The sequence below is a fragment of the Falco cherrug genome, chromosome 5 (assembly GCF_023634085.1).
Source record: "Falco cherrug isolate bFalChe1 chromosome 5, bFalChe1.pri, whole genome shotgun sequence".
Taxonomy (NCBI): domain Eukaryota; kingdom Metazoa; phylum Chordata; class Aves; order Falconiformes; family Falconidae; genus Falco; species Falco cherrug.
This window is the reverse complement of record NC_073701.1, coordinates 19451932-19475005: the sequence shown is the minus strand read 5'-3', so window position 1 is coordinate 19475005 and position 23074 is coordinate 19451932. Positions and strand designations below refer to the sequence as shown.

The 23074-nt window shown below is 39.3% G+C and overlaps 1 protein-coding gene across 4 annotated transcripts in view; it reads left to right on the top strand.

Annotated features, from left to right (window-relative positions):
• BCAT1 (branched chain amino acid transaminase 1) overlaps positions 1 to 23074 on the top strand; it is a 67281-nt gene that overhangs the window by 784 nt on the left and 43423 nt on the right. For 2 of the 4 annotated variants that reach the window (XM_027797395.2, XM_027797396.2), the window contains exon 2: positions 17314 to 17385. In XM_027797395.2, the coding sequence (XP_027653196.1) occupies positions 17314 to 17385 (72 nt within the window). Of the gene's footprint in view, positions 1 to 85; positions 155 to 614; positions 829 to 17313; positions 17386 to 23074 lie in introns of those variants that run through there. The other 2 variants (XM_055711856.1, XM_027797397.2) reach the window with 2 other exon arrangements.

Sequence of the window (23074 nt, the reverse complement as noted above, 5' to 3'; positions counted from 1 at the left end):
GGTGGCTTTCTGATTTGTATTCTCGGATTTTAATGCTCTTACTTGTTACTTATGCTTTGCGAGGGAGAATCTGCCCCCGAGAGATGTATTGTTCGAGATTCAGAAGCAGGATGTGTGTGATGCTACCTCTTCCCGTGGTCTTTCATTGCAGATGGTGTGTGTGAAGATACGATGAGTCGGGAGGGGGAAGCGGGGGAAGGGAAGGTGTATAATCCTCTGGGGGGGGGGGAGGATTTCTTGCCTTTTATTTGTCACATAGAACTCTTAAATGATTAAAAAGAGAAAAAAAAAATATCTCTGCAATGGGTATGGTCTCCTGGCAGGCATCATACCTTTTTATGCCTATGAATTTATTATAGGTCTTATGTCTGCCATTGTACTAAAATAGACTATGGCTAAAAGCCTGTGATGTGTATATAGAGGTTTTGAGTAATTTCAGAAATAACTTTAAGTAATAGTAGAGGAATTGTCGGTAGTGAACACTAACGTGAGAGATGAGCATCTGTGTCCTTTTATAAATGTCGTGTTTATGTTCCTCTGCTTAGTGAGGCTAATCTGGGGATTAAAAAGAAGTATTCCTTGTCAAGACAAAGGGCATGGAGATAGCACGGTGCTGTTCACTTAGACTGAGGGAACATCACCGCAACTTTATACCTTGTGAAACAGCTGCACTAAGAACAATTGCTGGGTTTTGAAGGAGGTCTGTGCTGGGCTGACTGTGAACTGCACAGCCTTAGCCTAATGCCAAAGTTAACAGCTGAGGAAAAACAAGACTGAGTTATTTGCTCTCCTTGGTTAACTACAGCAGATGGAATACGGGCACAACAGGTATGTGACTGTCGGGTGTCTCCCCAGCTTCCCTCTGTCACCAATGACAAGAGTTACTCCCTTCAGCATTCATCACTCCTGGGTGGGTAGAGCAATGGGTGGCAGCGCTGGAATGGGTGAGTGCTCTGGAGGTCCCTCAGGAGGCTCTGATTTAGTCCCATTTGTACTTTCTGCAGCTGGAGAGTGGCAGACCTGCCTTGGCAGAAAACTGATCTGAAACTGCTCAGGGAGAATACCTAACCAGCTGCCCCCTGCCTGAATGCTTAGGGACAGAATGCAAGTATATCAAGGAGTGAGGCAGGCTGTCATGTTTTACATCAATTTTGTCTTGCCTGTTGTGTGTCTAGGAAAGAGGGTCATACCCGGTCTCCTGGGTGTTATGCAGCACCTAGGAGTAATGTCCTGGTGTGTCCATGCAAAAAACAAGTAGCAGGCAAGCCACAGACCTACCTGCCTGTTTGCTCAAAGCAGGCTGACATCTCACTGGGTTCTTCTCACCTGTGCAAAAGCTAACTTTGCTTTATAGTTTTACTGTAGAAAAGACAGCATGAAGCAATAGCTACAGCAGTAAAAGTACACTCTTGTCACTTGCGAGTGGTGTAGCCTTCAGCATGTCAGTTCTGTCTGAGCCTTTCGCCCTTTATTTGCTTCATCTGTTCAGCCTGTAAGGTCTTCAGGGTTGTGGCTGTCACTGTGTATTTGTAGAGCATGTGTCAAAAGTGCAGAAAATTACCATTTGGTTATCACTATAGTTATGCAAAACCTAATATGCTTATAAAGGTATCAGTAAGCAACAGCATTATTACAGTTCCTTATTCCTTCATCTCTGCCTTCACAGTTTCCTGGTTTTAGTCATAACCCTCCCTTTCTCCTTGAACCATTTCTAGCCCAACCTCAACTCTCCTCCTCTGTTTTTTTTGAAGGAGTGTTATGTATAAGAAATGAATTAGACCTCTGGTTTATACAGTCCTGCCTTGTCCACTTATTGTACTGATTTTTACTGACAGGCAGTGCACTCTTAGCATTGTGTGATCCAGTGAATATTCTGATTTTTCCCTTAGAAACTGAGTATTGAAATCTGCTGCAAAGTCATAGGTAAAAAAGAAGATTGCAAAATCATTAGGTAGCTTTAACACAGTTGATACCTTGCTAAACCAGTCCATAGGCCATATCCTTGGTTTAACTTGATAGATGTCCAGCCATTTTAAAACAATTTATTTGGTCTGACCATGCTAAAGAATCAGAACAGACATTATTTTCATTACTTCCTTATGCCATTTTCTTAAATGAGTAGTCGTAGCTGAGTGTATAGTGAATGGCAGATTATTTGTAGGTTTGGAGGCCAGACCTTCAGGAGCTGAGGGGTAACTTCTGTTTGGAGAAATTTCACAATTCGACTTCTTAAACCGCGTGTGTGAGGGCTGGCATCTTCATGTCACTACAGTGACATATTATGTACTCCACAGTGCTAGATAAGCTTCTATGAGCTCAAGCCACTCAATATTGATTGTGGCTTTTGATAATAAATTGTGGCTATCCAACTGCCACAATGGCTGTAATGTAGAGATTAAATGGACAGCCTTCATCTTCAGTGTCTGAACTTTGGTGATACTCAGGCGTAAATCAAAGTAGTATGTGACCCTGATTTGTTATTCATAGTCACTTACATGCTTGCAGCTTGTACCTCCAATTCTTACATTGGATGAAGCGAGTGGGTGGCCCCATTTGCCTTGGAAACAATGTCATTACTTTATGACTTTATACATTAAAGGGACAGGTAATGTTACCTCATAAAATAGGGCACCTGTTGTAGAACAGCGATTTAGCAAATACTACCATATGCTATTGCAGATGAAAATCCAATGTTATGCTTATGGAAAGGCCTAAATTTGCCCTATGTATATCAAATTATCCAAAAGAGTTAATGTGAACTAAATAATTGCAACTGTCTTTAAAATTATTAAGAAGTTTTACCCACCTGTCTTCAGTGCATCTTGGCCCATAGTTTATTACTGTTATTACAAACTAATGTCATGATACCCATCCAACAGAGTTACTCATTTACCTTCTTCCCTTGAGGTCTGCAGTTTGTTTCAGGTTTTATTTTAGAGTATACCTGATGCATTAATGAAGTGCAGCATATGACTTCTCAGTAGGTACACAGCTATTGCTAGTTCAGTTTGCCTATTACAGCATTTCACACAATATTTGATAAAACGCTCTTAGTAAGCACAGAAAATTTCCTGGTATATGAATAGGGTTTAATTCCATATAATTTCCAGTAGCATTCAGAGAGAACAGTGCCACACAAGTAATGTCCACTTGTTTTGTTTTATTTAGACTGTTGCTGTAGGTGTCATTGCATCTGTAATAAATGCTTGAATTTGCATTACCCTTACTGAGAATGAACTTTTTTAAACTTTGACATTGAGAGGCTGAGGAAACTGGGTTTGTTCAGTCAGGAGAAGAGGAGGCTTTGGGGTGATGTAATAGCAGCCTTCCAAAATCTGCATGAAAATCGAGGAGACAGGGCCAGGCTCTGCAATGATGTATGGTAGAAGGACAAGAGACAATGGCATAAATTCAAATAAAAAAGAGTTTCAGCCTGTATATAAGGAAAAAATTCACCCCACAAGGACAGTCAGGCAGTGGAACAAGTTGCCAAGAGGGGCTGTGCAGTCTCCATCCTTGAGAGCTCTCAAGACCCAACTGGATAAAGCCTTGAGAAACCTGGTTTGAACTCAGAGCTGACCCTGCTTTGAGCAGCAGGTTGGACTAGAGACCTTCTGAGGCCCCTTCCAGCTGGATTTTCTTGTGATCCTGGAAAAAATTTACAAACTAAGATTTTTTTTTTTTTTTTTAATCCAGTGAACCAGTGTAGGCAGATTTCTTCGCAGAAGGTAATTTCTGTAACATGTTGATATTGTAGTAATATTTTGTTCTTCTCTACTATCTTGAGAAATGCCAAGAGCTTAACAGAAGAGGCTGAACAGCAATGTTGGTGCAAGACTCTTCACAAGAATGCTACTTAATTTGGACCCTTTGGAGTTTGTTTGTTGGGGATTTTTGTGGGTTGGTTGGTTGTTGTCATCCCCCCCACCCCTGGGGTGGATGGATCCCTACCCTGGGATCCATGGTGTGGTTAATCAATACTCCCATCAGCGTGCCTACTGCTGAGCCAGGAAAGAGGACTGTACCTCCTTCCTACATTCAACACCTTCCCTTTAAGTACTGTACTTTCTTTCCCTATCTGCATCAGAGAGCCAAGCTAGTACTTTTTCTGATAAACAGAATACATTCTGGTTTTGCTAGATTATTTTTTTTTTCCTTACCAAGTTTTAAAGAATAACTCCTTAAACAAGGATCATTGTACCTGTAGGCACTGGCCATGGGAAAGGAAGAGGTATGTCAAAACTCCCAGGGAAGCTGGTAAAGTCAAGGGAGAGTTAAGTCTCAAGGAACATGTTTTCCTTAAGGTTGAGTTTTTTATAACACTGCTGGCTTTTAAAAAAATAACTGCTGCTTTTAGGTTTTGAAATGAGTTCACAAGGTTTTCTTGCTACTTCTTTTCAGTGCAGCTGACTGCAAGTAAATTTCAATGCACTGTTAGAATTCTTACTTTTGAAAAGATTGTCTAGTAGTTTTCAGTTCTGTAATATTTGATGCTGAATTTTCTAAATTGTTTAATTCTTCCTTTGACATGTGGAAAATAAAACACTGGCAAAACTATGAAGCACTGAACAAAAAAAGAAGACCTTCTTTGATTTTAAAGACTGTGAACTTTAAATTACTGTATCTTAAATATAATATATACTTATACCATACAAAATTGCATATTCTATTCTTACAAGAAAATTATTAACTCACAAGGTTTTAGACAACTGCATATCATCATGCAGTTCATTAAAAATCACATAAAGTGCACTTAAAACTAGCAGTAATAGTATAATTTCTGTGGATGCATGGAGTGTCTCACCCTCCAGTAAAATAAAGGAAATTCTTAGTCAAAGCAATACGGGGAAGAAAACTGTATAGGAAATTGTAATACTTGCAGTATCCTCAACGTATTTAGCAGACTAGCTGTTAACTAAGTTTCTTACCAGATGCATGATGCAGGTATTAGTTCCTTGATTTTAAAGTTTGAGGAAACAGGTAGAGAAGTTAAGTTTTTGACCCTGGATGAATAAAAGCATAAGTAGTTTTTAATAGGATCTATAGTTGTAAAACATTCACAAGTACCCTAATCATTCCTGAGAACAGAACATCAGGTTTTGTTAAGATTGTCAAATTACCAAGGTCACAGTCAGTGCTAGTGTTAACAAGGTAAAACTGTGGGTCCTTCTGAATCCTGCCCTGCACAGCAGCACCACCTGCTTACAAACTCTTGTAGCAAGTTTCTTCTGAATTGCTAGAAAGTGTTGCCTGAAGTATAGGGTGTGAAAGCTATATAAAATGAGTAGTTGTGCTCTAGTGTAAAACTGTAATGTGAGCCGAGTTTATTCCTTACACAACATGAAGTAGTAGCTGTAGTATAGGGTATTACAGCATACAGTGGCTACACAGCCACAATTTTTAGCACAGCTGTACAGCTGCATAGATACCTGCCTGCACACAGAAAAAGAATAATCACATTGTATTCACATGCTTGTATATTTGAGGCATTTTTCCATCATGAGTATATAATTTGTATTTTAAGCAAGTATGGTGGTTAAATATGCTGTAACCTATTTATATATACATGGGAACTAAATTGCAGACTCTGCCTTAAATTGGATTAAATGTCTTTAGAAACAGAAGTGCAGTTTGGGAGACAAATGAAACAGAGCTTCGCATGCTGGGAAGTGTTTTATTTCTGTAACCATAAAGGAAGTCCATTGGCTTGTTTGACTGTTATTTGGTTCAGTTCAGTTTTTCTTCTTTTTGTATCCTTCTAACACAGCTGTGCTTTTTTTCTAAATCTGATCCTGTGCTCTGGCTCAGGCTTCATTCTCAGTTGCACAGTGCCTTACAGAATACAAAGACAAGTTCTGTAGCTTTTTTTATATTGAAAAGTGTCAGTAGCATTAGAATATCTTCATTTTTTAGTATTATCCTTTGCCTTTCAACACCTTTTCAGAGATGACTTTTGGCATTTACAGGCTGATTCTTTTCTTGACACCTGGAGATAGAATTTCAGTAATGTCAGCATTCCTTTCTGGTGCTCCATTGAGCTGAAAATGCTGCGTTTACAGTTGTTCCCTTTTGGATCTTCTTTTAAGTGGTCTTGCTGTAGCCAGGAATGTTTTCATCACGTCAATTGGGCAAAATGTTTATTGTGACATACATAGAAAACTAGTGTTCTGTCCTGCCATGTCCAAGTGAACTGGATTTCAACAGTGGACAAATTGGATCCAATTCTAAGCTGTTTTAAGATGCTTAAGATTAGCTTCATAAATTCAGAAATGACAGAGACATTCTAGTCAAGGACATTGATGTTTGTGTGGGTTGGAGCTGGGCAAAACCCTTGGATCATGAGGGTATTATAAATAAATCATTTGTCAGTTTAGATTATTGATCTGAGCAGGGCCGGTGATCATCGATCCAGATGTTGAACTGCAGGAGGACAAGCCTATGTTACTCATCCAAGGCCTGTTTATTATCTTCATTACTAGTGCCACTTCTCAGTATTTGAAAGTTACCACTTTTCTAATAGGGACTGTGTCACTCTTGATTTGTGATGACTTTTTACTGTGCTGCAATTTTGACAAAGGGCCTCTGTTTGCTTTGCATGTTTCATGCTGACACCTCTACAAATATCTCATCTGTGACCATACTTTTTCAAGGCCACTTTTAATGTGCTGAGTGCTATTTTGCTCTCAAATTCCCTGGGCAGAATCCAGTTTCCTCTGGGCATTGTCAACAAATGATGGGGGATTTCAGCTAAAGGGCTTGCTTGCAGCATTTTTAGAAAGGATACATAGGGTAACTTTAATGCAACTGCAAAATTTTGTAGTGTTGTAATACATGATTTTCCCCCTTGCTTTAGAGCTGTTACACAGTTGAATATATACTAAGAAGGTGGAGTATCTGGCTTTGTCACTAGATTACCACTTTTGAGCAGACATCATCAAAAAAAGCCGGTTCTTGTGGGTGTTACCTGGATGCTTTTCCACATTCAAGAGTGTAATGTGTGGCACTGTACAGTGACACTGTTGTGCTCTGCTTTTCTTGGCTTGTTAGTAAGCTTCTATGGGATTATGTACATTTGCTTGGTGTGGTGGATTATGCCTACTGTTAATTTGAACAAGACCACGAACACTTTGGAGGTGCTGTCTTCAAATAGGTTCCAAGGATTTTCCTTGCGGCTTAGTTCTGTTCCTTGTGCCCTTTACATCAAGAGGAAAGCTTCAGCTTCCTTTCTACTTTGTTGAATTGTGTCCAGTTAAATCAAATTAAGGCAGTGTTTGAACACACAGCAAAAGACACATCACAAGGATATAACCCAGGCTTTGGTAGAGATCTGCCATTACTTCAAACCAATTATACCAGGCTTAAAACGCACTGGAGCTAGTATAGGCAGGTCTTCTGCAGCTATCACCTGTGTGCTGCTGTGGAAGAAGCTTGCATAGGGCATAGCTGTCAGTTGAGAGCACAGCCAAAACCACATCAATCATTTACACTTGTTTTTTCTTCCTGGAGAAGAACTGCAATGGATCTGATGGGTATGTCTCTATAAGGAAGAGGAGCTGTAGACTTGGTTCCTGGGGAGCTGTGCACAACCTGTCTACCTCCCAGTGAATTCTCTGAATGAACTGCCAAGCAGTATGAGGTATGCTGATGGGACAATCTATGCCTAAATTTCCTGTCTGTAGAAGAGACAGATGTTTCCACCTTCCTTCACTTAGGTGGTGTGACTGTAGAGCCAGTATTAAGTTTTAAGGCTTCCAGGTATTACAGTGAAAAAACTGGCTTAAAGCTTATAAAAAATGAAGGTCTCAGTTCTTTGGAGCAAAGAGTAAAATAACTGCAAGCACCGTACAGACCAGTCCACCATCACAGTTTGGGAAAGCACAGTATTTGCAACACCTCTAGACAAAACTTGCTGTCTTTTTAGTTTTGGTTTTTTTTTTTTTTTTTTTAATTACCCTGGCTTGCATCACTTGTTTAAAGAGACTTATTAGATCACTCAATCGGCTGTAAGCCTTGAAAGCTCAGGTCTGGGTCCTTCTGCAGCATTGTGGCCAAATGTCCAGGCAGAATATGTTATCTAGGTGTATACAGTTCTGCCTGCAAGCAAAAAAGCTGGGACTATGCTCTGCCGTTTGAAAAGACCAACACAGAGAAATGCATTTATGAGGAGTACTCAGACTGGTCAGGCAGAGTGTCCCTGTGGTATTGAGCCCATTCAGATCCCCAGGTTAGCTGCTGCCATGCTTTATCAGCTTCATCTGTTGGACACTGAACAGCTAAATAAACTGCTTGGCAAGCAGGTAACAGGCAATAACTGCACTAACAACCTAATGCAATACAGAAAGTCATGCTTCTTACGCTTTTGCATAAGGTTCTCAGTGGTGAATTAAATAGGCCATTCAAAGTTATCAGGGCTGGATGTGGTACCAAGCTCAGTACACGTCTGCCCTTTACAGACCAGCAACCACATGCAAAGTTAGGTAATGTTTTATTGTACTTTGTGTTATTCGAGGGCCAGCTATGTAAGTTACTGTTTTATTATCTCTAGTGGGACTGTATACAGGACTTGTGGTGGACAAAGTAACTCCTTTCTCCTTCAAAAGCCTTTTTTTTTTTTTTTTTTTTCCCCAGAGCCTTTGTTTTCAGTGTGTGATTCATCATTGCTCAGTGTCTTATGTAAACCTTTATTCCAGTGCAAAATGGACTTCAATGGGACACGGTCTAAGCACTCTGAGAATAGCTACAAATGCCCCTTATACAGGCCAGTGATTCAGGCCTGACCCTGTGTTTCTTCTGGTTCCGCTGTTACGAGGGTGCTTGCAAACAGGAGAATGACCTTGTATACAGGTTTCTGTCTGCTGGCTCTTTTCTTTAAGTACGTCAGTTCTCATTTTGGAATTCATCACTGTGTCTAATGTGTGTTTTGGGTTTTTTTTTTTCCCCCTAGGAGTCTACAATGATTATTTGCAAACTGCAGAAGCTTTGGTCTCCTGCACTAAATTGTCTGCTTCCAGTTCTAAACCCTCAGTAACTCTCAAGACAATGATTTTATTTGTTTCTGCTGTGTATGCATTCATGTTATTCATATTATCATTTGGTAATTGCATCAAGCTGCTTGCCTTGGTCATCAGCTGCAGGATCTGTGTGTAGTTTCCACCATCAGGGAATTTAATAAACAAATTGTAAGCTATATGTTATGCATCTTTAAAGCAGATCTGTACTTTACCTGTACAGCTGTCTCAGGATAAAGGATACAGACAGTATAACTGAATCCCTGAGGAAAATTTTCGTTGTGCTTAGGCTCATCTTTGCTGGTATTAACACTGCTGTTAAAAGCTTTGGTTAACTTTATAAAATCTTAAAATGCTAATTTAGTACCTGGCATTATAGAATACATAAGCAAAGAGAAATGTTAGAGAAGACCTCATGAACACAAGCTTCCTTGTGGTTAACAGCAAAGCTGGGTTATGCTGGTAGGGGAATGTATGTAATAGCTATTTTCCCTTTCCTGTTGCCAGTTTGATGTAAAAGGGCTCATATCAATGAGAACTGGGCCTAAACACAATAAAAACCATGGTGACTTTCAGAATTTTCATTTATTTTGTTTGAGCAATAAGCATATCATATAGACATGAGACACTATCTAGTTAGAAAACAGACGGATGAATTTATAGGTCAACTAAATCCAGCTGGTTGCTTTAACATGTTTTTCTTTACGCCATTCTAGCCAACAATGCACTTGTTAAAAACCTAATTAATGCTAGAGCAGACAAACAAACCAACAAAAGAGGCACTTAGAGGCACTGTTCATAGGAGTTAGAGATGGAAGAGCTCCATTAGGTCATCTGCCTATTCCCCTAATAGTACAAGCCTGTTTTCCTCAACCAGGAGGGAAGTGTCATTAAACTGAGCAAGAGGGTAAAGACAGAGGAAATGGCACTGGGGAGTGACAGAGCAACAAGAAGGTCATAGGAAGGAAAACAAAAAGGAACAGTATAAGCATTTGGCTTAGAAATCAAGGTTAAAGCACATTGCATTTGGAGGTCGTTTGCAAAAAGGATTTCTTTAGAGTACTTGCCTATTCTGTAAAGAAAATAGGAAGGAGGATTGTATGGTTGTGCAGGAAATGTATTAAGACAGAACTAACTATTGAATAAAAGGACACCATGCAGAGACGTAGAGCTGCTTTAAGTCCTGTATTCAATGGGAACGGTAGTAGATTTTCAGTATTATTCAATTGGGAATCACGCTTTAGACTCCATGTTGTATGAGTGTAATTTACAGCTCATGTTGTAAATTTTATGGAGTATCTTGCCAAATAATTTTAGCCTGAAGCTGAATAGGTCCCTGGTCAGGTTCTACTTAAGAGTTTGTGATGACAAATTAATCTATCTTGTATTTCTGGTGAACTCTTTTCTTCCCTTTAACCTTCTTAATAGTCCAGTTTGTTAAGCATACTTTTTTTTTGGATTTCAGTCATAGTTATCATTCATGTTGCCTAGCCTTGCTGCCTTTCAGGTGAACTGATACAAGTTTTCTTGTATAACAGGTTAGGCATTACTGAACTCACTCAATCATTAATTTAAGCACTGAATCAAAAAAATGGCATTATTTCTGAGAGAGGTTCCTCACCTGAGTGCTGACTGAAATGATTTGACTTTGCCAACATTGTCCTGCATTTATTTAATCTCATGAAACCAACTTAGTCTGCTTTTAGAGTTGTAATGTAACTATAAATGTTACTAAATATGCATCTTGGCTGGACAAGCTGAATATTTCAATTTCTTTATGTTCTCTGTTTTAATGTTTTTTCTAACCAATAAATTGTGCTCGTATAATCCAAATTGTCTTTTATTTAAACGTAATAAAACCAGTGATACTTGTTTTAAAAGGAGCATATTTCAGTTTTATTTGAATTACTTAAATTGCTTTAAATTAAACCAAATAAACTTCTCAAGCCAGAAGATAAGTGCCTGCACAGTCTTTTGGATTAGTTTAATGATAATCTATTTAAATTCAACCTTACTTTATGGAATGCAGCTTTTGTAAATAGAGAAATTCTGGTATGTTCTATACCCTGATGATTTCACTCTGATTAAAGGTATCATTAAGTAATGTGGAAGCTTTCTATTTTCTGCTATGCTAGTTGCCTTGTATTTTGCCTTGTATTTTTCTTTATTGTATGCTGTTATTATACTGCCTCACTGTTTAACCAACATTAGTGCCAGCTCAAGGTTGAACAAGCAGCCACAGTAAGGTGATAGTACCCAGCTGACAAGGCATCAGGGCAGATATGTTAGGTAAGAGGAGTCTTGAAGAAATGTATTGGATGTGCAGAAATCAACATGAATGAGAATTCTTGGTGAACTGAGTAAAAAGCTAAGCACTGAAACTGCATATGCCAAACTGTCCTTATGTTTTCCCTTTGTGTGTTTTGTTGTTGGTGTTGTATCCATCATTGTCCCCCGTGCTGATCTGTGCATACATTGAGGTGTATCATTGGAGCTGCTCTGGGATTTGTGCTGTACATGTTCTTTGAATTCATTATTGAAGACGGGCAGGACAATACCTGGAGAGTGTGCCAACCTAACATACAAAAGATACCTCAGAGTTCTCTGTTTGGCTTGATAAATGGTTAGAAATACAATTGAAGAATCAGTCTTCCTGCTCCTCCTGTCTTGATTTTGAAAGGAGTAGATTTAAAAGAAGTTGTGTGGATAAGGCATGTCATACTATCATGGAAATGACCCAGCCCAATGAATGTACTTGGTGACACTTGCATGGTAATGTATACATATGTGCATGTTCACATTCACGAACATACAATATAAAGACAGTATTAAGATATTTTTATATCAGGCAGCTGCTTCCATGACAGCTGAGAGAAATATGCTTGGCTGTTAGACTCCATAAATGAGCTTCCTAAGCTCTGGAAGTCTTTCATAAATGTTGTTAAATAAATATATTTTTAGTTGATACTAAAAATAGTATTATATGACTCAACCCTACAGCAATATTCAGAATTTCTCTCTCAGTCTGACAGCAGGTGGATTTTTTTTTAAAGCTATGAACATCATTACCACTTTTTTTTTTCCTGCAAATTCATCTCTTAAATGGTGTGGCTGCCAAATTGTATTAACATTTCCTAGGGACAGATGAAAACTGTTTTGGAGTCATGGAACTGTTTTATGTGACTGCAACAATATACAGAATATATGGCACTTGTGCATGTTGGACTCTATTTTATACCTGGAACAGAAAGGCAACTCTGATTTGTGTGGCTTTGAATGCCAAAGTACCCGTCATCGCACACTGGATTTGGCTTGCCTGTAGGCAGTGTCATAGTATAAGACATGTATTGAATTTATTGATCTGCTGGATTCCTGGAATCTGGTAAGTATTCTAATTTCATTATCCTTCCAGTGTAAATCAGTGCATGAAATACTACTTAGACACTTAGTCGCCAGAATGAGGCACAGGAAAAAGCAGCAAGACACTTCTAGCTTGGAGAAATGTCTCAGAAAGGACTTTCTTCACTGAAAACTGTTTTTCATATGACTTCTGACTCAGAGGAAACTCCCACTCCATCTTTGCTGGGGCCTGACTGCTACAAGATACTCTTGGTTTTGAGTTTCTCTGCGTAGCAGGTGGTGGGGTTGCCTCAGCAGGAGGAGCTATATGCAGCCATAGCTGTGTTTCCGTGGCTTATTTGCTTCTTTAGGTTCTTGTCCTTCATGAATAGCCAATGCCTGCCAACAAAGCACTGTCTACGGTTCTTTTGTGGGCGTGAAACTTGATTTTCAGATGTTCTCTGCCACTGGCAGTACTCTGATCAGAGGGCTGGTGCTGCTGATGGAAATCTTGCTCAGAGTGGGGTCTTGTCTCTGATTTGAGCTGTCTGTGGGCTGACTTGGATGAAGCATGCACTGGTGAAAGCAAAAATTTGCAGTTTATTTCTTTATTCCTACCTTGTACTAGGGAAAGTTTTCTGTTCCCGACTGGTGAGAAGAGTTACCAAACAGCAGGGAAAATTAAGTGAGCACAGAACTGATTAAAGAATTAGATTTCTTTGAAAATGGGTGACAAAGGACATGGCATATAGAGGTAACTGCAAATTATTTTTTTGAGAACTGGTACCATTCCTTTTTATTAAATAATTTCATATGGTGTAGGTTAAAGAAGTTAAGTTTGCAGTTTAAATTTACAGTGATGAAGCTTCTGATAATCTTCAGTTCCAATTTCATAACTGAGGATGAGCCTGTGGGATAATGCAGTAGCTAAAGCCAGAGAACAGCAGTTTGACAAAGGATCTAGTAGAATTGCAGTTTATACAGCAGATAATCCCAAATGAGAACAAAGACATTGGTGCTACCACTGGCTCTCAAAAGCCACCAAGTGTGAGGGCACAAGAAAAACTAAGCAGAGTCATGTAGTCTAGGAAGTGTAGGGAGTTTAGGAAGTCTAGGGAAGTCTGCCAATTTTTGTAGCACAAGGTCCTTTCAGCTGAAGGGTAGGAAGGTCTGCGTAGAAGAGGTAGACTCTCTGTTTTGAAGCAGCTGTGAGATCCAGGAGGATACTCCAAAAGATGAACATAACTAGAGGCATGGCAAAATGGTAATAAGTGAAATTGTTTGAGTGCTCTTGCAGGTCAGTACTTGGGCTACAAGGTCTTATGCCCATAACAGAATAGCAGTCAGAAAAGGTGTGCCAAAGGCAGCAGGGAAAGCCAAGAGACATTGGTTGGAGCATCCTGATGCTAAAATGTGTTGAAAATACCTATGTCTAATGCATTCTGATGACCAAATGCAGGAGTTGAATGTTCAGTTCTGGGAAAGCTCTAGCAGTAATGCAGGTGACAACTATTAGGTATAAAATTTCCAAAAGTGCTGGTAAATGTTTCACACACAGCAGTCCTTCACACACTGGGAGGAGACTAACCCCCTGCTAAGGCTTACCTCCTCTTTATATGAGAGTTAGATTGGAAGTAAAGTACTAATGTGATGGAATGATATTATCCAACTGAGTATGGTGTGATTGCTTTTGTAAGTGCTGAAGGATTTGCAATTATTATTATAGCACTGAGATCTTCTATAAAAGTAAAGACAGAATTACTCATCACCAAGTCTTTATTTTAGTAGTGTTTTGTAGTGACACAATGACATAAACCCTGTTTTTTTAAAAAAAATTAATCTAGTGTAATGCTTTACACTTTTTTTGTTCTCTTACAGGCTTTACAGTAATGATAAAAATATGCCATTTCAATGTTTTTTAAGGAAAACTGAAATGCTCTCCTATTTCCAATTTAGAAAAAACGGTTACATATAGGATAAAGACAGTGGTGTTAGCTCTACACTGCAACATAAGAAACACTGTCATGCTTGCGTAATTGTATAGCAACTTGATACAGACTTGAGTGACTTTTGAGGTGACATTGACCCAGTGGCTCAAACGTATCTTTAGGATAACATCAGTGTTTTTAATGGATGCAGTTTTAAATCTACCATGCTATTAAACACAAAGGGCAAATTTATGCTTGGCATATCTCCCTTGGTAATGTTGGCACTAAACCAGGGAGTAATTTTCCCTATTGCATTTAACAACATGTTTCAGGTTTAAAAGCCATGGAGCCATTAAAATATGACTCCATCATTTAGAAAGTAATTGCGGTATATCTTTCTAGTGCTGAGGGATTAAATCAATTCAATCTCAGTGCGGTTAACAAAGGCAGTTAGCTACTTGCTTTAAATATGAGTTAAATCTGTAAAACATGATGACTTCATGGAGAACAGGACTGGCTCAATGGCATACACCCAAGAAATGGGCTGTTGACTTCACTGAGTTCAGTAGGAACCTTGAACTGAAGGGTAAAATGATCGTGCCCCTGGGGGCTGTTCCTGTAGGTGGTCCACACTTGAAATTCACATACAGGTTTTGTATCTTTTTAAAGATCATGAAAGAGAATATTAAACTATATCCAGCTTTGGTCCTCTCTGTGTTGATGCCAACTCTTGCTTTAGGGCAACTTCATAAAGGAGAGGTGGGAAAAAACCTGAAGCATAATGGCTGAGTATTTGTCAGTATTTGCTGTCACCAGTAATTATTTCAAAATCCAGCTTTGCATACTGGATATTAGACAAAAGTCAGGCATGAGCTGGAGCTGCTGGAGAAATTCTTGCTCCAAAGCTGGCACTTACCAGGCTGTTAGCTGGTAACCAGCACACTTTCCATCCTAATTCACTAGAGTGCAGAGAAAAATTGGTTGACTTGATTCATCTGCAGAATACTTAACTGTTATAAACTGATGGTGTCATGAAGGCCTTCTGGGATTTTGCCAGAGGAATTTGGAAGTATTTGACGAATTACAGAGAAAGCAAGAACCTGTTACACAGTGTTTAGTTGAGACTGTCCCTTAGCTTGGGTAACGCTTTAGTCCTGCTACAGTCTGACATGGAACGCCATTGAACACTCTACCAAAAAGACTTGTCTTTCTGGAGTAAAAACCTCTTAAGATTTAAGGCAAGTAAAACATGTTGTTCATAAGGCTTTAAAGGTAAAGCGTATTGGTACACTGTGAAGGGGTTTGTGATTTCTCCCAGCAGATCCTCCTTTAGCTGACAGGAAAGGAGCCTGCAGCCGTGATTGCATGCCTCGCTGTTAGAGGGTTAGGAAAAAAGAGGAACAGAAGGGTTAAAGCTGATGGTGAGAGAAGGCAGGAGGGACGTTATGGTCCCCCTGGGGCGCTGGGGGGAGGGGAGAGGAAGTGAGATCTGCTGTGGACGGGAGTTTGCTTTTTCTTTTGTTGGTAGCAAGCCTGCTATGTGTTAAAGGCCCACTGAAGATACTGCACTTGCCCCTGCCCACCCCCACCCCCCATCTACCATATCCCCAAGATCTGCAAAAAGGGAAAAAAATCATGTCACTTGCCTTGTGTGTGTGTCATGCTTCACAGCCTGTAAGCCAGGCAGCCCCAGTCCTGGCCCCACAGCTGGGTGGCTGCTGCAGGACTGGGTGGCTGGTGTCTCCCCAGCACTGGCATCCACCCTACACGCAGTGCTCCAGGTAGGGCAAGGGCTGCTCGCTGGTTAACAGCTTGGGGCAGGGATCTCACCGCCTGACCATGAAGTCTCCTGTGCACCTCTTTTCCTTCAGGGTATTATACCTTTGACCTGGGGCTTTCCCACCTGGGCTGGGACTTCCATCCGAGATGCCGTGAGGCTGAGGGGTGGCAGTGTGAGAGACAACCACCAAGTGGTGAGGAGCCAGTGCAGGCTCCTGCTAGTGCTTTTCCCTTGCAGCCCCTCTGACCAGCATGACTGTTTCCCCACGTCCACCCATCCCTGGCCTCATCTCAGCAGCTAGCCATTCCTTCTGCCGTTCCCTCCATCTTGTCAGCTGTGCTTCCCTTAAGCCACCGCTTTCATGGACCATCACACAGACAGTCTCACTCCTGGCACCTTCCTCTTTCAAACCTCAGCTCCAACTTCATCTTTCTAGCTCTTCTGCTCAGAAACAAGAAATGCTGTCAGGGCTGTATTTGTCTCCTTTGCTCGATGCTGTCGATGCTGTTGGGTGTTATATGCATTTACTGGCCACTGGCAAGGAGGTCTAACTAGTGGAGGAGGGTCCACAAAGATGCTAGCCTGATGCTGTGGAAACCGCGGTTCTTGCTTTTAGGTAGATGGCTTGCACCTGTCTGTGTTATCCCTCTTGCTGAAGAGAAGGATGCCTAGAACTATCACTCCTTTTGTTTCAGTTCCTGTCTAGCATGGTCAGTGGTAGAACGCTTGAGTTCAACATAGTAGATAATTCAAAATATTCTGGTTATATATTTATATAGGTGGACATTGTTTTCATATCATTGTTTTCATTTAATGAAGGATTTAACAAAAAAAATCCTTTCCCTTTTTCTTCCATTCTTTCTAGCCAGAAAAGGCAAAAGCAAATCTGTTGGGTAGATGTTTTAGTAGAGAAACTGGGATCTGATGGAATTGTGTAAAAACACTATTTATTTAGTCAGCTTTGAATTAAAGACTTGTGATGTTGTCCATATCCTTCCACACTTCTGAGCGATAATCTAATCTAAGACATCATCTTTCCTATATAGCCCAGAAATACTGTTGTGCAAAATATTGTGACTGAAGTAAAACTAAAAGCCTAGAAGGTAGAAAGTTGTGCTAAGAAACCACTAAAAAATTCTTTCTAATATATTTACTGATGACAAAGTACAATCTGTTCCTAAAAATAATTAACTGAATGTGTACCGACTTTTCTGCAATGTGCACTGAGTTTGATTTCCTCTGGTTTTATTTTTTCTAGGGCTGTCAGAATGAATGCACGGCTGGAGGATGCTCAGAAGAAACAGCAAAGTATATGACTGAGTCTTTCAAGGTACATTTGTTTAAAAATGTCTGAAGCATTTCAGTAGATGGTGCCAGACAGCATCTGTAACACACTAGTGCTTGTTGTGCAGGTGATTATAGCTACTGACATGCTTGAACATCATGATTCTGTAAGTTGCATTTGCTGAAAATGTTTTCAAGGTAGAAATTAAGAACATGACAAGAACTTTATTATGGTTTTGGGTACTAGCTAAAAAGTTAGTAGCAAAAATTAAAATGGCATAGGTGATGATGTTTTTAACTCTTACCTGCTTCAAAAGCAATAGAAATAAAGATTGATTACCCCCATTTTTTTCCAAACAAAGTCTGTGTAACAGTCTATTATTTGTTAAACTTTGGCATTATGAATGGTGCTCAAAGGTGGGTTTTTCCATCTGGTCTCAAAGTTGCAGAGCTAAGGGTCTCAGAACTCCAAAGCACACCACAGCTCTGGCACATTATTGGCACTCCGCAAGCAAACAGGGCTGTTATAGTAAGGAGTGCTGAGCAGCAGACAGGAGTTGACAAGAATCTGAATCCCTCTTTTTTATTTTAATCTTACGCTTAGAACTGAGCTCAGTTAAGATAGCACTCTTTGCTTCCTTCCTGAATGCAGTGCTAGTAACTAAGAGCTTATTTTAAACACTGTATGGACACAGATGTCAATTACTAGTTTTCTGTTGGAAATTTAAAGCCCATCAGCATGTGCTCCTTTGAATTCTACCTTCTCTCCTCATTCCCTTTTTTCCTGCCTCTCTTTCATACTTCTTTTGCCTTTATTCCTTATGTCACACATCTGTAATTATTTCTCCCCCTCTCTTTCACTGCTTCATAATCTTTAAAAGCCTCATTTATATTTTGCAGATGTTTAAAAACGGTAACCAGAAAAAGGTGACCTCACTTGTGCTTTTTCAGCAGTTCCCTTCCTGTTACTCCTGACTATTGTCAGCAATAGTCAGAGGTGAAATTATGATGATACACTTTGTAACTGTCATGTTCTTCCTGATTTTTTGGGCAGTGCCACTGCTGTGCAGTCTTCTGAATTATGCTTAAGTAGTTATTTCCAGTTTAGTTGCCAGGCTTTAACCACATATGGAAAATAAATGCTGCAAAAAATGTGTTGGACTCCTGGATAAAATTTATTCTGGTGTTGGTCTCATTGAAAACAGCAGATAATTCTTGAGAATCCAGAATTTCACCGTGTAGCCACATGCCATTTAATCCCTTTTTCTCCATTCTCAGCCCTTCCTAGTTCTTCTCTTCCTCATTTCTTTGCATCGTGTCTCTCTGGCAATTCTGCCAAAGAAGGAAGATTTAGGATGACCTTTTTAGGCAGAAGGTCTGATTTGGAAAGTGTTGTCAAAAACATGCACGCAGTCAGTTTTGAAAGCCCGATATTCACAAATATGGAGTGCAGAGTTTTGTGAATTCACCTTTAATGAATAGACAAGATAGATCTCAGTAGATTCATTCAGTAGAGCATGCCAGTGTATTTAAAACCAAAAATGGCTTTGCGGAGAAGAGACTCTTGTGCAATTGCACTGTACTGTTTCCTGCCACTTACTGACGTAGTTGAGAAGGAAGACAGAGTGGGAACAAACTCTCATAGTGTTTGGGTTTGTGTGAACTGGCCATAAAGTAAAGCAGACTTAGGGCAGATTTAATTATACTGGCAGTCAAGCAGGTGCCTTACCAAATCTCCAAATACTGGGCTGTACAAAGTTGGATTTAATCCAGTTTCCTTTCCATCGATACTTGTGTGTCAGCCAGAATGGCAAATAATTGTAGCGGAGAGTCTGTGTGAGGGGAAAAATATCTTAGCAGGTGGGACAGATGGTCATAAAGGGAATAATACTAAGAAAAACAGCTGGTTCAGGCTGAAATCTAATACGTAAGTCCATTCCTGCCTTATGGCTTTGTTTCTGAAGATTAGCTGCTGTCACCAGCAAGGGGTACAACTTTTTAGAAAATACTGTACTGGGGGGGCTGGGGGGGGGCGTGGATATATGAAAGTTGTGATGGGAATACAGGTAATGATTGCAGTGTCCTACATTATAATAATTATTTGCCATCTCTTTAACTTCATTGTCAAATTAAAAAGAAAAACTTTATAAATGAAGGAAAAAACCCACCAGACAATGACAAATAAAACAGCCTGGATTCATTCTAGGGAACTTCACAAACATTTCTGTGGAAGACAGTTACGGTTACAATTTCAGAAAGTATAGCTAGTAACATTTCAAAGGAATCAAGTTGACCCATGGGGCTGCCTGTGCTGAAGAAAGCTGCAATTTTGTGCCAGTAACCCAAGTAATCCAAGATTGTGGGAATGTAGAAAACAGGGTATGGTTTTGTTTTATGCTTACATAAAACATATTGTTTAAAGTGGATGATGCCTAACATCTGAATGCCAGATTACCCCTCTGAAGACATTTCTTTTTAGAATGTAGTGCTGTGCTTTTTAGGTGTGATAAGCTTCTTTGAATTTCACTGCAATTTCTGCCTGACTTGGAAAGATAGAGTTGGAGAGTCCCTATACACAGGGAGGGAGGGAAGGAATGCTGCCTACAGCTTCTAGCAAGCAGTGAGCCCCTCTGCTAGCTGCTCTCTGTTTTAATTCTCATGGGTTTCTCTTAAGTCAATAGGTCAGAATTGGCATTTTGTGTTTTAACTGCTACGAAACTACCTTATTGTGACACACTTCTGCAGTTAAAAATCTCATCTTGACAGGTCTGTGATTTACAAGACAATGTATTGCATGTAGAGTTGACACATGACCGGTGATCTTGGAACAGATAAGAAACATCCAAGGAAATAGCGATTATGCTAGAGTTTCCTGTATTGTAGAAAATGTCAGATCTCTAGGATTTATCTACCCAGCTCCGTCCACTAGAGTGAAATCTTCCTTCCTCCCCCAACTATTGTATGCACGTATTTGTGTATTTATTTATTTAAATAACTAGCTGTGGTTCATGACAGTAACCTAAGAGATACTGCAGTTTTTGCCTATTGTCAACACTGGATCTCTAGGAGGGGAGTATGAAACCAGTAACAGAAAGTACAGTTATCCTCTGTACCACTGAATGTATCTTGGAACGTTGAATGAAGAAATGCACATGTATGGTTTTGCTCTTATATATATTTTTTTTTGCATTCAATAATGCTATGAAATAGCACACAGTTACGTCTAAGGCACTTAATGTTTAAGGTTAAAAATCTGGTAATTTTGTTAATGCATTCGTTCTGCTTATTGTACTGCCACAAGACAGAATAGATGTTGTTTGGGTGATGTGGTGGTCTATTTCCATATGTAACTCTGCTTTGTGGTTTTTTTTTAAAGTGTGTGTAAGCTCTGACTTTGAATTCATAATGCTTGGTCTTAAGAAACTAAAGGCATCCATGATTGCTTTTTCATTCCTTCATGTTATCAAACTATATCCAGAAAGATAATTTTAGTTTTTCTGTAACCTTTTGTCATGTAATACATTTTCTCTTTGAGAAACTGATACATGGAAGACTTTTAAGAAATTATTACCTTCTCCTATTATATTTCTCTGTGTTTTAACGATCTGCAGCTGTGTAGAATTAGTTGGGTATCCTAATGGTGCAAAGTTAAGTTTTTTCTTTTTTTTTTTTAAAAAATATCTAATGGCCTTTTTATTATTATTATTTTTAGTGGCCTTTTTAGTATACCAAAATGGTGCAGAACTTTTACGGAATGCTGGCTAGTCTGCTATGCCAAATGAAGTATCTGTAGTTTACAAGTGAATGTGGATTAATTTGGTAATACGAAGACTTTTGGTAATGAAATGCAAAATGTTCAGGCGGAGCTTCTGTATCTGAATGGCTCCTCATGATACTCTAAATAACTGTGAGTGTTCCCGTACAATCTTCTGCAGACAGCTCAGCCTTTCCAGGCTCCAGGCCAGTGGGATGTGAGCCCATGGCAGACTGGAAGCTACATAGGCAGGTTAGAGTGGTTCTGTGCTTGAACCAATAATCCCTGTTGAGATCTTGGACTTGCTAGACTGGATACAGTGCTGTGCTAATATGTTTACATGGCTTCCAGTTTGAAGCTAGCTCACATCTAGCTGTGTGATATGCTGGATATAGTGATTTTTCTGTAATTATGTATGTTTTGTTTGTTTCTTGCATAGTTATAACATTGCAGAGCCCAAGCTGTGAAGTAGCTGACATTGTGCTAGGTATTGTACAAATCAGACCAGAAAGATTATTTCCACACTATAGGTATAACCTACAGATAAACAATCAAAACCTTTGACGGTTTTTCTACAGAATCTAAAGCAGTAGTGTATTTTACCTCTAGAAGAAGTATGAAGAAACTGAAAAATTATTTCCGATGCAGGCATTTGTGGTTCAAATTGAGAGATTGCTAGTGAAAGTTTTACAGACATTGATGTTGTTCTTGGAGGTCTCTTCACACAAATGCAGTTATTCCTTGCAATAGGACCTTTGGTTGCATATTTTAAAACGTGTAGCCTTTGCATGAAATGACAGGGAGTTTGGTTGCCTCTGTGTAAAACACACTGTGCTGACTCTGATTCTCTGCTTTGTTCCATGTTCTTGACAAATAATGAAATAGCATTTAAGATAAACAACAGGTCTATATTTTACCCTGGAAATGCTAAAATTATAAATAAGGTAGTATTACAGGAGTAATCTATGCAGTTAAGGTGTAGGTTAGATGTTACTGAAGTATGCAGCATTTTTTGTTATGTAGTGTACATTAGAAAGAGTTGGAAATATTCCTTTTTTCTGTTGGGAATGTTATGCCTATTTTCAAAACAGTCTTTGAAAGAAAAACTTGACTAATTATTGATTTTTTCTATGTTTACATTAATGAAACTACATTACTGTGATTCATTACCATGTTTATACTAATGAAAGTCAAGTGCATCAATAATCTGTGCCAAATATAGTGGGAGGTAAGATTCCTTACTGTGGGAACTGGCAGAGGGACCAATCCATTTTGAGATAGTAGACAGTTTTAAGCTTTACTTTAGAAAACTAAATATTTTATATGTGAAAAGGTTGCTGACAGAGATAAAGAATGAGCAGTTCTCCAACCCTTGTTTTTTGAAGAAGAGAATTATTTCTTCAAATTTTCCTCCTTCCCCTCCAATGCAAAGATTAAAAACATATAAAGTACAGAATAGTCTAATTTTTTGAAACATATTTTTAAAAGCTGAATTAATTGACTGTATCACATTGAGAGGGTGAAAGTTCCACTCCTTGAAGAGTTTAGGGAAGTACATGGCACTTCTCTTGTGTTTTCATTTTGTATGAACAGTAGGTAAAGTTTCTGACATGCTCAGAGCATATGGGTCAGCAAAATGCTGAAATGCTTTATATGCGTTATAGTTACCACATTATATACATAGCTAACAAATATAAAACAGTTTACACAGTGTATATATTTTCACATCTCTTCCTCTCCAGCATGTTCTCAATCTGTCATTTTTTACTAACGTAAATAAATTATTTACCTGTCAAAGCATCTCCAAAATGTTGTGTCTTAGAACCATAGGCCATCTAGTCCCTCCTTCCACTGAAAGTGGGACTTACATCGAGCGCCAGACCAGGTCAGCCATGGCTTCGTCTGTTGAATGCAGTGCTGCGCTGCTCTCTTTAAGAAAACGTTTTTTTCCGATGTCCTGTATGAACCTCCTAAGCTAAAA